This window comes from Porcisia hertigi, chromosome 36 (genome assembly GCF_017918235.1).
Source record: "Porcisia hertigi strain C119 chromosome 36, whole genome shotgun sequence".
In the NCBI taxonomy this organism is placed as follows: Eukaryota; Euglenozoa; class Kinetoplastea; order Trypanosomatida; family Trypanosomatidae; genus Porcisia; species Porcisia hertigi.
In genome coordinates, this window is record NC_090595.1 from 3512535 (window position 1) to 3526968 (window position 14434).

Consider the following 14434-nt stretch of genomic DNA (forward strand, 5'->3'; position numbering starts at 1 on the left):
GAAAAAGCCAAACCCACAGTCGTGACAACCCGGCGTGCGTGTGGTTTACAGGGAATGCATGATGAATAAGACAGAGGAGCTATTGAGAATGCGCCACTGCGCGACGTGCCCCTACCTCCTTCCCCTCCCCCCAAGAACACACACACACACACACACACACACCACGCTCTCCTCGGCCATATCTTTGGCGCTCCCCAGACAGCGCATCACGAGGGGTAGATAGGGGGGGAAGGCAGAGAGCAGAACAAAATTACAGAGGAGCAGAGGAAGCTCACTTCGCAAATACAGAGCGCGAATAGCAACACTATACAGAAAAAACAGATTCACACAAGAAGGCACACCAGAAGAAACAGCCGCCGAGCGGTGCCGAAACCTAACATTGAGAGAAAAAAAAGCATCCGACACCACGACATGCGCGAGCACCCCAGCAAAGGCAGAAGCGCACATTTAACCTCCCCCCCCCCCTCTGCCTCACCTTCGCTGCAAAAGAAAAAACACGTGGTTCTAGGAGGAAAAAAAAACAGAGTCAATAACACCCATGTGCTGTCAAGGAACATAAGAACCATCTCAACTGAGTGACGACGCGCACCAACTGCCGGACTTGTATGCGAAGTGAGAGACACCGGTGCCAGAACGCAACCGACACGTGGAGAGGAATAAACAGACGAGGGAATGCCAGCAGGGAGAGATGAAGAACCGTTAATGGTAAGTAGGAACAATGAGCTACTTGGCTCGTGGCGCTAGGATGTTCTTCGGCCTCTTGCCAACGCCTTGCTGTTGCTGCTGTTGCTGACGTTGCTCTTTCCAAAGGCGGGCAATAGCCTCCACACGCTTGTTGTACTTCTTTGCTTGGCGCTGATGAGCGCTCAGGCGCTTCTGCTGCCCCTTCCCGCAAGCGGCCCTTCGAGTTTTCACTTTGGTGGCCTTCGGTTGTACTTGGAGTTGTGGTATCGCTCTACGCCCCAATTTTTTCTTCCCCTTCGCCAACGCGCCCGGGGACGATACAGGCTTTTGGCGCCATGAGAGCGCATTCCTCGATGAATCCCAGCGGCTGAGCCGCCATCCAGTGCTACTTTGCCGTACACACGACACCAGAGGGGCATAGAAAGAAGAGGGCAAGGCGGTGCCCGTGGCGAGGACGTTCACACGTACTGTCCGATATGACATAGACACCACGTCACGGCGTAGCAAAAATGTAGAAGCCCGCAGCATCGAGGGGCGCACCAGTCGGATCTCCCTGTGTGCACAATCTGTGTGGGGTGTTATGCCGGATGTGGAGCAACTACAGCCCCCACAAAGCAGAGAAGCAACAACAGATAAAACGCACGAGACGAGGAATGGAGAGAGGCGGTAGGGAAGGAGTGAGAACCGAGCTGTGCGGTTGCGTTTAGGCTTAGGTGTAGATGTGGATACGGGGGAAAGTAATGCAGTTTTTTCCCCGTCTCTGTTGCGCCCCCCCCCCTCTTCGTTTTCGGTGGTGATTCTCACCAGTTGAGGCACGTGGGTGTTTGGGTGATCATAAACGGTCAGAGGATGGGGCGAGAGAAACGCAGGAGCGATACTCGGTGAAAGTCTGCGGGAGGAAGTGTGCGCGTGCGCACAGAGGGCGAACCCTCCCTCTCAAGGCGTACGGGGGGGGTCCGTTTTGCCTGCTTTTTTTTTACCCAACTAGAGAAAAAAAGATGAAAGAGGTGCAAACGAAAAGAGACGCGGCCGGTGCAAGCGGGGGAGGGAGGGGAGGGGAGGGGGGTTGACACAGACAAAGCACACCCCCAACGGCGCCAAAATAAATTCCATGAGGAACAGAGAATGGTGCTGCTCCACCGCATGACAGACTTGAGTGGTATGAGGAGATCACACGGGACGACAGGAGATCGAGAGAATCTCCTGAAAACAGAAAAGAATCGATAAAACACCTAGACATGGTTGCTAAGCGTTGGTTTTAGCAGCAAGGAAGACAGCACGGGGTGAAGCAATCAACAACGAAGCGCCTGTTTGGATAACAGGCGACAGCAGTGACCCATTTTTATTGTTGGGGAGGGAGGCACAAAAAAAAACTTGAGCGGCACAAGTTTTTACAGCCTGCACAAGTGTACGCCACGCCAAAAGAAACACAGAGGGGTGTTGTGATATAAAGAAAAACGAAAGGCCAGAAGCGAGGACAACAGGGGAGGGGAGGGGGGCGCCAGGGAAAAACAGTGCGACTATGTCCGCAACATTTTAGAGAGACACAAATTTACACATAAAAAAAACACCAAGATGTCTCCTGGCATCACTCATGCTGTGCACTCTCAATCACCTGGGCAACTCGCCTGACTCGTGTCAGAGCACAGCAGGCATTGATCTTCGCTTACGATTTCCATCTGCCTTTGGACATCCATTCACACAGCCCTCATTTCACCACACACACACACACACACAGACATCTACAGAAAGAGAAAAAATTTAGGCAAGAGTGGGACGTGGAGAAGAAAAATATGCTTTACATTCAATCGAGCACACAATAAGCGCCGTAGCAGCAGCCCCTCCTCGCTACAAGGGGTGAACCGCAGCATGTTGTCGACGTAAAAGAGGGCCTCATCGTTGTTGCGGAGCTTCGTGTAGCCGACGGCAAGGTGGTAGTTGCACTTCGCCAGGCGCTCTTGATGCGACTGAGCGTCCTCACAAGCCCAGGAGCATTTGTGGGCGCTTGAGTCTGCCGTGCCTGGAGCGGTGTTCCTCGCATCAGATGACCTCTGCGGGCTCAGTGTACCAATAATCTCAGAAGTAGTAGTATTAGATGAAGAGGATGGGGCGACTGATGCGCCACCCACGCACCCTGAGGGCCCCACAGACGGCCCGCGGTCACGCACTAAAGAAAGGGGAGCCGATCTACATTCGTCTTCTGGGGGAGGCGGGGCCGTGGCGAGCTGAACAGCGAAACCACGCCGGATCACGCGCGGTCCCCTGATTGTGGTGCTGTTGGCGACTGTATCGCCAGGGCGACGAAGGGAACAGTGATCCACATCTGCAGCGCCACCACTTGTACTTGAGCATTGTCCCTCATCTGAACCTGCAGAGATGCTCACGCTATTATGACGACGAGCCACGTTATTGTCGCTGTCGTGGTCGACGTTTGAGGCGCTTTGAACGGCTTGTCTTCGAGCCTCCTCACCGTCGTCGTCGTCGTCGTCGCCAGCCACGGCCCCGTGTGTCTTGCATACCACGGTGGTCCAATACTCCTCCCAACGCCCCTTTAACAGATACAACATTAGCTCCACGCCTTCCTGGACGAGCGCTGCATCGGAGTGCCACAGAAGCGCAACGGCCAGCTCGTACGCCGTTTCGTCACCCGTCGCCTCGCTCACCCCACCCTCAAGCTGGAGGCGCAAACATCTGATGACTGCGTTCAAATCCTCAACTTGCTCTGAAGAGGGGTACAAAACGGACATATAATACGGGTTTTGAGAACGCAGAATCTGCAGAGACTCGACGATGCCGGCCGGCCCCGCGAATTCAGCTTGGGCGGCGCGGGAGGCAAACAAAGCAGACATGAGCTCGCCGCTGTAAATATGCTTGGAAACGAAAAGCCCAGTGTTTTTCTGTGTTTTTCCTTTCTTGCTTCTCACGCTCACGCGCCACTTTGACCTCACAGCACAAAGCCAGGCCCTCCGTCAGAGGTGGGTCAATGCAACGTCAACGGAGAGGCACCCAGACGGACATGAATGCACTATAGCGCTTATGTGTCCGCCGATCCACCCATATGGTAGAGGGGGGAGAGACGAAAAGCAGGGAGAGACCGGAGTTCCGTACCCTCGGTGCGGGGTAAGGGGTACTCAGAAGAGGAGCGGAGATGGGAGGTGGTGAGAGATGGCGCGCGTCTGCTCACGACATACACACACGAGCAGACCCGTGGAAGAAGAAAAAAAAGCAAGTCAACGCTGGAGGCAATGAGGCGAATATCCGAAGAAGAGCAGAAAACAGAAATGCCTAATTGTAGAGGGAGAAAAGGAAAGTACAGGCAAAGAGCGCGACACAACGCAGCGAGGGTTAAAAAAAATGATTGGCGTATGCCAGAGGCAAACCGAAAGTATGCCTCAGGGCAATCCAAATAACAGAGAGGGAGAGAGAGAGAGACCAAGTTATAGATCAGATGGAGGGGGGGGTGTTAAATGGGGAGAAAACTTGTGTAAGTGAGCATCCCGAGCACCATCGTGTGTGCGAAGCATTGGAATATTGCGAGTACAAACGGCGGCAGGGGGAGGAAGGGGGAAGGGGGGACGATGACTCATTTTTTCCGAGAACACATTTTTTTGTTGTTATGATCATTACTTGGTGGAGGTATTCCCCTTTTTCTCTTTCTTTCCATCTATTGTCGACATTCTTGCAAGGGCATCACATGAGTAGCTCTGCGACCCCAAGTAAAGCACTGCGTACGTCAGCCGGTGTGCCACAGCAACAGGGGGGGGGGTACCCTACAGCAGCTTTAGAAAGCATCGCTCTAGGTGGCCAATAGGGGAGCTTCTTTTCTTCAACAGCTGCATGCGTGCAAACAAATTTCATCAAGGCGGTTAATATCACCCTACTACTTCTCCTACGCACACACAAACACACACACACACACACACGGGGCACGCGATAACGCCACTCGATTTCAGAACAGCACGGGAAAGAGCGCGTGAGAGACAAAAAAAACCCGAGGAGAGCTGTGAAAGCGATGCCTCTCAGCCGGCCTTCTCCGGCTCCTCCATGATCTGCTTAATCGCCTCGGAGAACTTCTTCGTGTTCGCCTCGGCGTTGGGGCCGGTAAACTTGAGAAGGTACGTGTGCGGGCCCTCGCTGGTGGCGACCGCCAAGATGAGATGCTTCGCCTCCGTCTTGGAGAGCGTAAAAAGGTTCTTGCCGACGGTCGCGTTAAGGGCGTAGCCGCCACGGACTAGGAGTCGATGAACGTGAACCCCAGCCTCCGTCTTTTTCTCTTCTGCAATGATTTTCGCCTCCCCGATCCCGCGCTCCACCCACCGGCCTGGCGCATCACCATCTCCCTTTGCAAAGACAAACAGTTTCGAGGGTGCCGTGGCCAAAACGTTGCGAGCCGCCTGCTCGACAATTTCACTGCCAAAGCCGGAGCCGTCCGCGTCGTCCTTAGGTGCCTTGTCGCTGTTATCATCACCCCCGCCGTCTGCCTCGGATATTTGGTCATGTTTCTCCTCCTGTATCTTCTTCCGGGCCTCCACAAAGCTGTTAACCGCGGAACCAAAGTTAAACGAGCCCGCTCCGAAGACAGGAGCTTTGGGCTCCGCCATCGCCGTCGATACCGCTGGTGCGGGTTCCTTCGATGGGGGCTCATCCGTCTTAGTGGCGCTGGGGATGCCCGCGGAGCCAAAGCCAAAACTAAGACCGCCCGCTGAACTGCTCGCAGTGCCTGAAGAAGCAGAGGTGGAGCCAAAAAAACTGCTACCCATTTTCGTGGATCCGTTGCCACTGTCCGTTGTCGAAGCGCCCAAGGGAAATGAAATCGTCGGTGTCTTCGAAGACTCCGCAGTTGCGGGAGCCGTGGCGTTCCCACCAAATCTGAATGCCGTAGGTGTAGTGGCGGGGGGGTGCACCAATGACGACGTCGGTTGAGTTGAGGATGACGCCAACGCGGCAGGCGAACCCCCAACTGCCGTGCCCTTGACGACGCTTCCAGCGCCAAACGAAACCTTAAACGCGGGAGGCTCCTTATCACTCGCGACTGCTACGTCCTTGAAAAGAGAAGGGGTGTTCGCAAAGGCGCTCGACGATGAGCCCCGATCAGTGCGACGCACTCGTACGACACGACGGGTAGCCATCTCAGACTCATCGGCAACCTGTGGGGTCGTCAGAAACTCCTCATCAGCGCGACTTTCCCCATCGTCGTCTCGGGTCAACTGGTCCCCTGCAAAACGCTTTCGCAGACCCTCGCTCATCTTGATGAGACTGCAAGCTGTGTCTGTAAAAAGCTGACGCGGTACCAAGTGGTGGAACAAGAAGAAAAAAAAGCGGCGGAAAGGAAAAATGTGCCTCAAAGACTTTTCCCGCCCGTGTCGTCAGCTGAGTTGACAAGACGGTCGCGAAGGCCGCAAGTGATACACAAAGCTCCGCTGTCAGACCCAATATTCAGAGAAAAGGGGGAGAAAAGAGGAGAATCGCTGAAAAAGACCAACAAGGACCAAACACATAAAATGGGCGTGTGGTCCCGAAAGTAAGCATGAAGGATGGGAGCGTGGACGTTGTGCAACTCTCGAAAAAAACGACGCGCATCTTCAGAGAGCGAGGAGAGTACAGAGAAAAACAGTGAATTCCACCGAAGCCCAAGATATGGCGGAGTGCGTGACAGTGGAAGCTTTCTCGCACGAGGAGGAGATGATATTTGCCGTACCAACGAGCGCAATATGGAGCTGACATTCTCCTCCACTTCATCTAGAGAAATAAACAAAATTACTAACAAAAAAGACTCGGATGTCTGAAAGAGTCCCGCGATTTCCCCCTCCCCCGTACTTTACAGATTTTAACTTCATGGCGTTTTGCTGGACTGCATCCATACAAACATGTTTTTCGTGTTCGTTTTCCCCCAAGCGAAACCACGCCATTGCTGCACTTCACGTCCTTCACTAGAATAACATACCTGCAGAGAGACCCGCGGATGGGAGGGGGAGGGAGAGGGAGGGGGGGGGCACGGAGTTCAACGCCACTGCAGGAATGGTGTGCCAAAAAAAAAGTCGAACCTTTTAAAAAAATGGGATTCCTCCTGTAACAAAAAAAAATCCACCCAGCCAATTAAAGTAAGTACGCGCAATCGGGGGAGGACCAACCCCCTCCCCCTCCCACTCCCTGGCGCCTCGCTGTCACCGCCCTCTCCCCTTTCTATATGTACTCTCTCTCTCTCAATACATTTCCCGTTTTGTGTATATTTTTAGCGCATACAAGTGGACCATAAACTAGCTGGGGAATTGTCGAGAAAGTCAGTGAGGATTGAGTGCCTCAGCAAGTCGGTATGGCGCGGGGGGAGACGGAAGACGCAGATCAACACGCACGCAGACGGCCCAACAGGCCACACCCGTGTCTCCTCATCTTCGCGGCACAAAAATGCCAAAACAATACGAGGTAAAAAAAGAGGATTGTTGGACAGGGCGGGTTCCGGAGTTGAAGGAAGAGGGGGGGGAGGGGGCAGGCACGGGAAAAAAAGAGGGTTTCTTGGTGAAAACATAACCAAGAAAGGCGAGGAAAAACGAAAAGACGAAACGAGGGTGGGGGGCGGAGGGGTCTCGCCAGTATCACGAGCATAAGACGGCACTGTGATGCCCGCCCTCCCCCTCCCCTAAAGGCAGAGGAAGTGAGTAAATCCATCGAATAAAAAGGAAAGTGTAACTCAAGGGTCACCCACCGCCTTATCACTCTTTCCTTGTCCATCTGTGAAGCTAAAGTTTCCGAGTGACTCCCCTCTCTATTGACCCCTCCCCCCTCACTGACTTGCCAAATTGTTGGTATGCGTCACAGTGAACGTGAAAATGAGAAAGAGAGGGGTGAGGATTGGGGAGGATATGCGACGAGAAACAAACACACGTGCCTCCCCTCCCATCAGTGCCATCGTCTCTTGTAGTTTCTTCAGGGCACGAAGGAGGGGGGGTGAGGGCGTCTACCCCGTCCCCCTCTCAAAAGATGCGGGGAGAAGAAAAGGGGGAGAGGGGGAGGCGGTGAGGAAGAGCAGAAAGAGGTGTCTTATAAAAACAAACGAAAAAAGGGAAATCGACGGAGTAGATGAGAGGTGGCAATAACATAATGGGGAGGGGGGAGGAAAGAACATGGACAAGTGAGAGACACCAACAGCGTCGACAGCAGTATCAAATGGGCAAGTGCTTCCTAATCAAAACAGCTGAGGGTATGTGAGCTACATCAGGAAGGGGGTAGGGGGGTACAGTAGGGAGAGAGAAGGTGAAGATGACCGGGGCGAGGACAGCGCCGTACTGTACCGTGTGGACGAAGAAAAAAAAAACGAGGATATATAATGACGCAGATTGGACTCGTGTGAAGAGGCCAGAAAGAAAGGTGATAGAACAGAGGGCGGCAATCCACATTAAACACGAGCTGTTCACTGTATAAGTGGTAACAGTGCCCACCTAGCACACACACACACACAAAAGACCCACGCACTGAGCCGGGGGGGGGGGGGGGAAGGGCAAACCGAAAACAATTTGCATTGGGAAGTGCATATGTGTGTCTGTGGAGGGAAGGGAAGAGAAGGGGGGCGCCAGCCGATAACTGCGCCAGCAAAAGCATTCTGTTGTGCCACTATCGATTGCGCTCCGAGCGCCGCTTGGTAGGTCTCGCAGCGGGTACGTTCAGCTCCACATGCACCACTGCCGGCCTGCTGTTCGGGTTGGCAGACTCGGCGCCCACGTACTCCTTCAGCCAGAATAAAAAGCGACTGCACGCACAAGATGCGACAAAATGAAACGGTTGCGTTCGCTGACTGCCGCGGATCGAAGACCGCAAGGCGGTGGAAGGACGACTTGAGACTTCCTCTTCGGACAGGGAGAGAGCGCGCTGCTGATGTGTTGTCAGACAAAAACGGTAGATCGGTATTTGAAGATCCCCGGCGAGGCGCTTCACTGGCGCTGGATTGTCGCTGAACACCACGTAGAGACTTCCGTCGTCCACCACTGCCGCGGTCGGCACACACCGTGAAAACAGATCCCTGCGAGTGGGTGCGACGGTCTGTCCGCTCAGTTGCTGGACAGGTGTCCACGTGCAACTAGACGACCCTGAAGTGCAGAGCAAAGATAAACACCACAAGTCATCAAGGATCGCTGTGGCGGTGCGGCCGCCGTAGAGCCAAAGACACTGCCGAGTCGCATCGAACGCCAGCACAGCGACCTCCCGCGGACATGGATTGACACCTGGAGCCACCTTCAGCTTCTCCCAGTGCGCTACGCTTCGCTGGATGGATGGAGTGAGCCAGAGCCGCCACACGTCATTAAACCATGAGGTGGTGTCGTTACCTCCAAAGACGTACAAGACGGGCTCCATAACCGTCGGTGTCGGGACACCAGAGAGCGTCGGCGCTGCAACGACAGCCGTTGAAGACACGCCAGAAGGCTGCTGCAGCGCCGCGGCTGGAGGTGTTGATAGGTTATTGTGCCAAAGCGATGTAGGCTCGCAAACCCCAGCAGCGAGCGCGTGTCCGTAGCGTCCCGCCGGTCGCGGAGACACCAGCGGGTCGGCCTCCAAACGATTCCATTGATACAAGGTATCATCATCCCCCTTCACCGACCGTCCACGTCCATTTGCGGGGGCGTTAGAGGCGCCTCCTTTTCCAGTCCCCGCGTGACCCACTGGAGAGGTGCCGTCCGGGCCAGGAGTGCTGCCTTTGTGCTGCAAAGGGTGAAGAAGCCATAGCTCGGCGCTGCACTTCTCGCCGTCCCATCCACCAAATAAGACAATGGACTCAGCGGCAGGTACAGCAGCAGCGCTGGCGTGAGAAACACGGACCGGGGCATCGGGCAGTCGCGTCCAGACGCGCGTTGCCACGTCCCACATGCGCACGTGGGACACGATACGCTGTGTGGAAACATCAAAGCCTCCGATTACAAAGACTTTGCTCTCTGTGCACACCGTCGTCGATTCGACGATGGACGTGGCCCACGGCTGAGACGCATCCTGCTGAGCAACTGCGGTGCGTTTGGCTGATGCTGTGGTCGCCTCCGCGTACGGAAACTCCAACAAGACGCTGCATAGCTCCGTCATTGATGGTGAATTTTAGGTCTACTAATCAAACAAAGTGAAAAAGTGAGCAGAAAGCACCAAACGGTACGCGAGTGTCAGCAGCAGCAGCAGCAGCAGCAGACCGCCCCAGGAGAGAGAAGTAGTGTTGTGTGGTCCTCCATGCAGTCAACTCATAGCGACCTCTAGAGTATATCCGCGGATAACAGCAAGCTCTTCAGAGTGCAAGGGCTGGTATAGAAGTTCGGGTCTAAATGGATCACCAAAGGAAAAACAAAATGTTGCAGATACGCACACGACGGCAGCTCTGCTGGCCCGATCGGAAGCGGGGGTCTGGTGGAGGGAGCGAGGGAATACACACACACCACACCGGTGAAGAGATATGGAGGCGGTGGAGTACTAAAGCCGACGAAGCTCAAAAGGCGGCGAAAGCGTGCGTGCGTGCTGTTATCCGCAAAAAAAAAGCGAGTGAAGAGGAAGCACAAGACAAATAGATGAAAGCCAAGGATCACCAAGTAAACTATTGCCTCCGCAACTGAGACCGAGTATGCTAAATCTTGTTTTGGTTCCCGGATATTGACAGCAGACAGCCCACAGCGGTGAGCAGCTCTGCTTCTCCGCCACCTCACCCCGACACGCACCCCAGGGAAAGACACCTCATTTGACTTTGGCAACGCCCTTGGCTATTTATGTGCATCCTTTTATTATTATTATTCCACTCACTCACGATTGCTTCGCTCATTGGCATTCAAACATATGTGTGCCCGTGTACATCATCTATGTGTGGTCGTTTTGTTGTTGCTCTGCAGATACAGTGCCTCCAGAGAGGGAAGGAGGGGGAAAAAAAAAAGGCCCGCTCGATCACAGCTCGCAAGTTTTCATCTGGGCAGGCCCCCCCCCCTGTGCACAATAAGGAGATGCTTTCGCCACAGCGCTACAACGTGCGTATCGACCTGTACACTAGAATTGAACCATGTGAACAGGGGGTTACCGAAAGAAGAAGAGCACTGCAAGCATTTGTAGGCGCGCATGTAAAATGAACCCCTCATCACCACCACCACCACCACCAAAAAAAAAAGATGTCTCCTCAAACGATGGCAGTGGTCATCACTTTCTCTCCTCCACCCATTCATGGTGCTGGAGTGTACGTTATCCAGAGACGACGACGACGACGGCGAGACAAACACGCTTTGCTGGCCTTTGGCACCAAAGCACATGCACATCAGCGCGCAAGTTTTGTTACAGCCCCTCAGAGTCGCAGAAAGTAGAGGCAAAACAGCAACCCCCATTTTTTTTTTTGAGGAGGGGGGGGGGGGGTATGAGACTCTCCGCTCTTTTGACACGCACTCCTGATACGAGGAAATGCCGAAGCACAGCCTTTCTCGGTATACACACACACACACACATATATACATACATATATGTATATATACACACGCACGAGGAACAGACGGAACGAGAGGAAGGGGGAACATGCATCGCCTCCCCATAGTGGGCAGAGCTGTTCGTCTTGTGGAGGGGAATCGAGGGGAGGAAAAGGGGGTGGGGTGCAAGAAAGCCCAGAAAAGATGAGATCTAAAACGATAAGGGCTGCGAATGGGGGATGGAGCTCGGGGCTTACAAAGGGCATAAAGTAACACACAATGGCCTCGATTGGCGTACAGTCCTCCCCCCCTCCCCCCCGACGCATGAATACAAAAAACGAAAGCAAGAAGAAACACACACACGACGCAGCGATACGAGGCAAAGAAGAGGAGGGAAATCAAGAAAACCGCTTCAGTTGACCGGCGCTCTTGAATGGCAAATTGTACGACATCAAGCCTATTGCCAAGTGCAAGAACAACTGCGGGGGGAGGGGGAGGGGGGGGGTCGACGAGAGGAACACGGCATACTTTACAAGGTGAGAGACTCTGTTGTGGTTGCGTCTTCTACGCTAAGCGGAATCCTGGGCGCGGAGAGATGCTGGGCATCAAGGCACCAGAGGCTCTCGCCTTCCTCCTCCAAGCACACACACACACACAAACACACGTCTTCACAAAGCTCACGCATGGAGACACACCCCGTGGAGACGAAAAAGACCTGAGGAAAATAAAACAGCTCAGTGACACACTCTGACTTCTCCCACCGCTCCCCCCTCCCCCAAGCAATGATGTTTCGCTCTCTCACCAGGAAGCCCTCCCATCCTCTACCAAGCCTCTCCGTTGTCCTTGCCTCGAGGCCCATCATCTCTTAAGCAAGGCTGGGCATCATCTGCCCACGAACACGGTTCTTGAGTGACGCTGCAATCGCACCCTGGTCCTCCGCGATGGCATCCACCACGGCCTGCACGTCCTCGGGTTTGAAAAGACCGTAGCAGATGCCACCGTGGCGGCTGTAGACAATTACGTTGCCCGCATAGATGTGACCGCCCAAATGCGCGCATGAGTAGACGGTTACCCTCTCCGCCCCAGCGGCGCCCATCTTCTCCAGAATGGCATGGCGAAAAAGGTCAACCAAGACAAGGCCGCAGTAACCACAGCGCGCATCGCGAGAGGAGTGAGAGCAGATAAAGATGAAGTACTCGCCCGACCGGTCGACAGCAAGTGCGCCCTTCGCCTCCCACGGCAGCTCATAGGGCTCTGAAACGCCGCTGTACTGCGTAATTGTCACCGCCTTCTTGTCGCCGATGAGCTTGAAGTGTAGGATTGAGTCGTCTGTACCCTTGCCGTCGTGTGAAACAGTTAAACTTGCATCCGGGCACTTCAACTTGATACGTTGACTCAATTCCTTGAAGCCAGGCACGTTCTCCGTTTTCTTGTCCCACTCCCTCACCGGGATACGCGTGTTCAGAAATATGTGCTCTCCCAGGGTCATACTTCCGATCATCTTGGCAGGGATTGGACCGCAGCACTCCTCACGACCAAAGCCGTGCTTGTGAGGATCGAGTCCTTCAATGTCCTGCAGCGTTTCCTTCGTCAGCCTCGGCTTGATCGCCTCAAAGGAGTTGGGATCAGTCGACATGTTGCGCACCGCGCGAGCGAGAGTGGAAGCGAAAATTTGAGGTGAGGAGAGCTTGGAGAAGTGGGAATACATCCAAATGGGGGGGGGGGAAAAGAGGGGGCGGCGACGAGTAATCACGAAACGGAGAGAGTTGTCACCAGTGCAAACCTCAAAGCATCATGAAGTGCGAATACAGGCACAGAACCAAAAAAAAAGTAGAGACGGCAATGTACCCACTTACGGCTGTCACCCGTCACCCAGTGATAAAGGGGTACTAATAAAAACAGGGGGAAAGTTGGGGGGGGGGGGCAAAATGTGGACACAGAAAGATCGATGGAATTCAAGGAGGACTCACCCATCAAACACCAACTTGGACAGGAGTTGAAGGAAGTGCGTGTTTTGGGGGGTTCCCCTCTCGGCTAAGCGAGGCAGGGGGAGGGAGGGGGGAGGGGGTATTGAAGCCCTTCTTGGCGAGAAGGTGGGATAGTTGACGTGCGTGCAACTCAAAAAAAAAAGAGAGAAAAGAATGATAGGAAAGGAAGAAGAGTAACCGTAATGGGAAACGGGTGTAGTTGCCCAGAGAGCTGAATGAAAAAGCGGCACCGTGCCGTTAGCGGTGTGGCATCCGACGGATGCAGACCGTGGGGCATGCAGGCACCCAAAATTGTGCACACACACACACACACATATATATATATATATGTATACGAAGTGGGGAAAGGAAAGAGGAACGAAGAGGACAAATGACCACGTGACTATAAATGTTTGGAGGTGAAAGAAAAAGGTGGCGCATGTGCGCGCGCGTGCAGGGCGGAAATCCCCCCGAGCGGGTCAAGGCGCAAGCAGCCACACACCCCTCCCCACACACACAAACGAAAGCAATCTGTTAATCGAGAGGAAAAGGAGTGGCAGCCCCCTTCCCCTCCACCGTTCCCCCGGCTTCCTCCGACCGCCCATCTGAATCAACGTCGTCGAAACGAGCTCGACCTACGCTTTTGCTTTACTCACGTTACCGAAATGGTCCGCTATTACTTCATTCGTTTCCTGGATCATCTTTCCTGGGCAACCGGAAACTCAGAAACTGTGAACGATAGAACTCACACACCAAAGCTAGGCGATAACACAACTCATTTGAGTATAGTCCCCCACCCGCCCCAAGAGGTGATCATGACGACTCCTCGCGGTTGCTTCGGCTGTCAGCCATACTCTTGGCGCTGAGTGGATCTACGGCGCGTGGCCGCACCAACATCTTCTTGGGAACACAATAAGGGAAAACAAGCGCGTTGCACACCGGGTTCAGCGACTCCTTGCCGCGGATTGGTGTCTCCCAGCTCTTGATGCGCTTCAGTTTACCGATCTTGGCCAGTGCAACTTGCCGCTGGCGGTAGGCGGACAGACGATCCTGAAAAAGTGCCACCACTGGAGGTACCGCAAACTCAAACTCGCGCTCGTTCAGCGAGCCGTCTGTCTGGATTATCAGCGTCTTGTCCATGCGCGGGAATCGTGACCGCTCAATCGCCAGCTCTTCGCGGTACATGCCACGGTTCTCGATGTGCTGCACCTCACTCAAATGTCGATCCTTGATGAAGGTGCGAAGTACGTAGGGAATTTTGTAGTCTGTTGGACGCAACTTTGGGTTGGGGGAGACCAGCCGTGCCAGCGGCCGCAGACCCGCAGGAGGCGGAGCGCTTTTGGTCACTACTGCCCACTTGTTCAATACCATGGTCTCCTA

General features: G+C 54.2%; 6 protein-coding genes across 6 annotated transcripts; all 6 read right to left on the reverse strand.

The window, feature by feature from the left end:
- Positions 1-723: 723 nt before the first annotated feature.
- On the reverse strand, positions 724-1212 carry JKF63_00898 (uncharacterized protein; the record flags this gene model as incomplete). Its single annotated transcript, XM_067896947.1, has 1 exon — positions 724-1212. One exon carries the CDS (start codon positions 1210-1212, stop codon positions 724-726), a length of 489 nt encoding a protein of 162 aa, XP_067753104.1.
- A 1214-nt stretch (positions 1213-2426) lies between these two features.
- On the reverse strand, positions 2427-3533 carry JKF63_00899 (uncharacterized protein; the record flags this gene model as incomplete). Its single annotated transcript, XM_067896948.1, has 1 exon — positions 2427-3533. One exon carries the CDS (start codon positions 3531-3533, stop codon positions 2427-2429), a length of 1107 nt encoding a protein of 368 aa, XP_067753105.1.
- Positions 3534-4703: 1170 nt separating this feature from the next.
- JKF63_00900 (uncharacterized protein) lies at positions 4704-5930 on the reverse strand (the record flags this gene model as incomplete). Its single annotated transcript, XM_067896949.1, has 1 exon — positions 4704-5930. The coding sequence occupies one exon, from the start codon at positions 5928-5930 to the stop codon at positions 4704-4706; it is 1227 nt and encodes a 408-aa protein (XP_067753106.1).
- A 2362-nt stretch (positions 5931-8292) lies between these two features.
- Positions 8293-9747, reverse strand: JKF63_00901 (uncharacterized protein; the record flags this gene model as incomplete). Its single annotated transcript, XM_067896950.1, has 1 exon — positions 8293-9747. One exon carries the CDS (start codon positions 9745-9747, stop codon positions 8293-8295), a length of 1455 nt encoding a protein of 484 aa, XP_067753107.1.
- Positions 9748-11952: 2205 nt separating this feature from the next.
- JKF63_00902 (uncharacterized protein) lies at positions 11953-12723 on the reverse strand (the record flags this gene model as incomplete). The annotated part of the gene is made up of 1 exon (XM_067896951.1): positions 11953-12723. One exon carries the CDS (start codon positions 12721-12723, stop codon positions 11953-11955), a length of 771 nt encoding a protein of 256 aa, XP_067753108.1.
- A 1144-nt stretch (positions 12724-13867) lies between these two features.
- Positions 13868-14425, reverse strand: JKF63_00903 (uncharacterized protein; the record flags this gene model as incomplete). The annotated part of the gene is made up of 1 exon (XM_067896952.1): positions 13868-14425. The coding sequence occupies one exon, from the start codon at positions 14423-14425 to the stop codon at positions 13868-13870; it is 558 nt and encodes a 185-aa protein (XP_067753109.1).
- Positions 14426-14434: the final 9 nt, after the last annotated feature.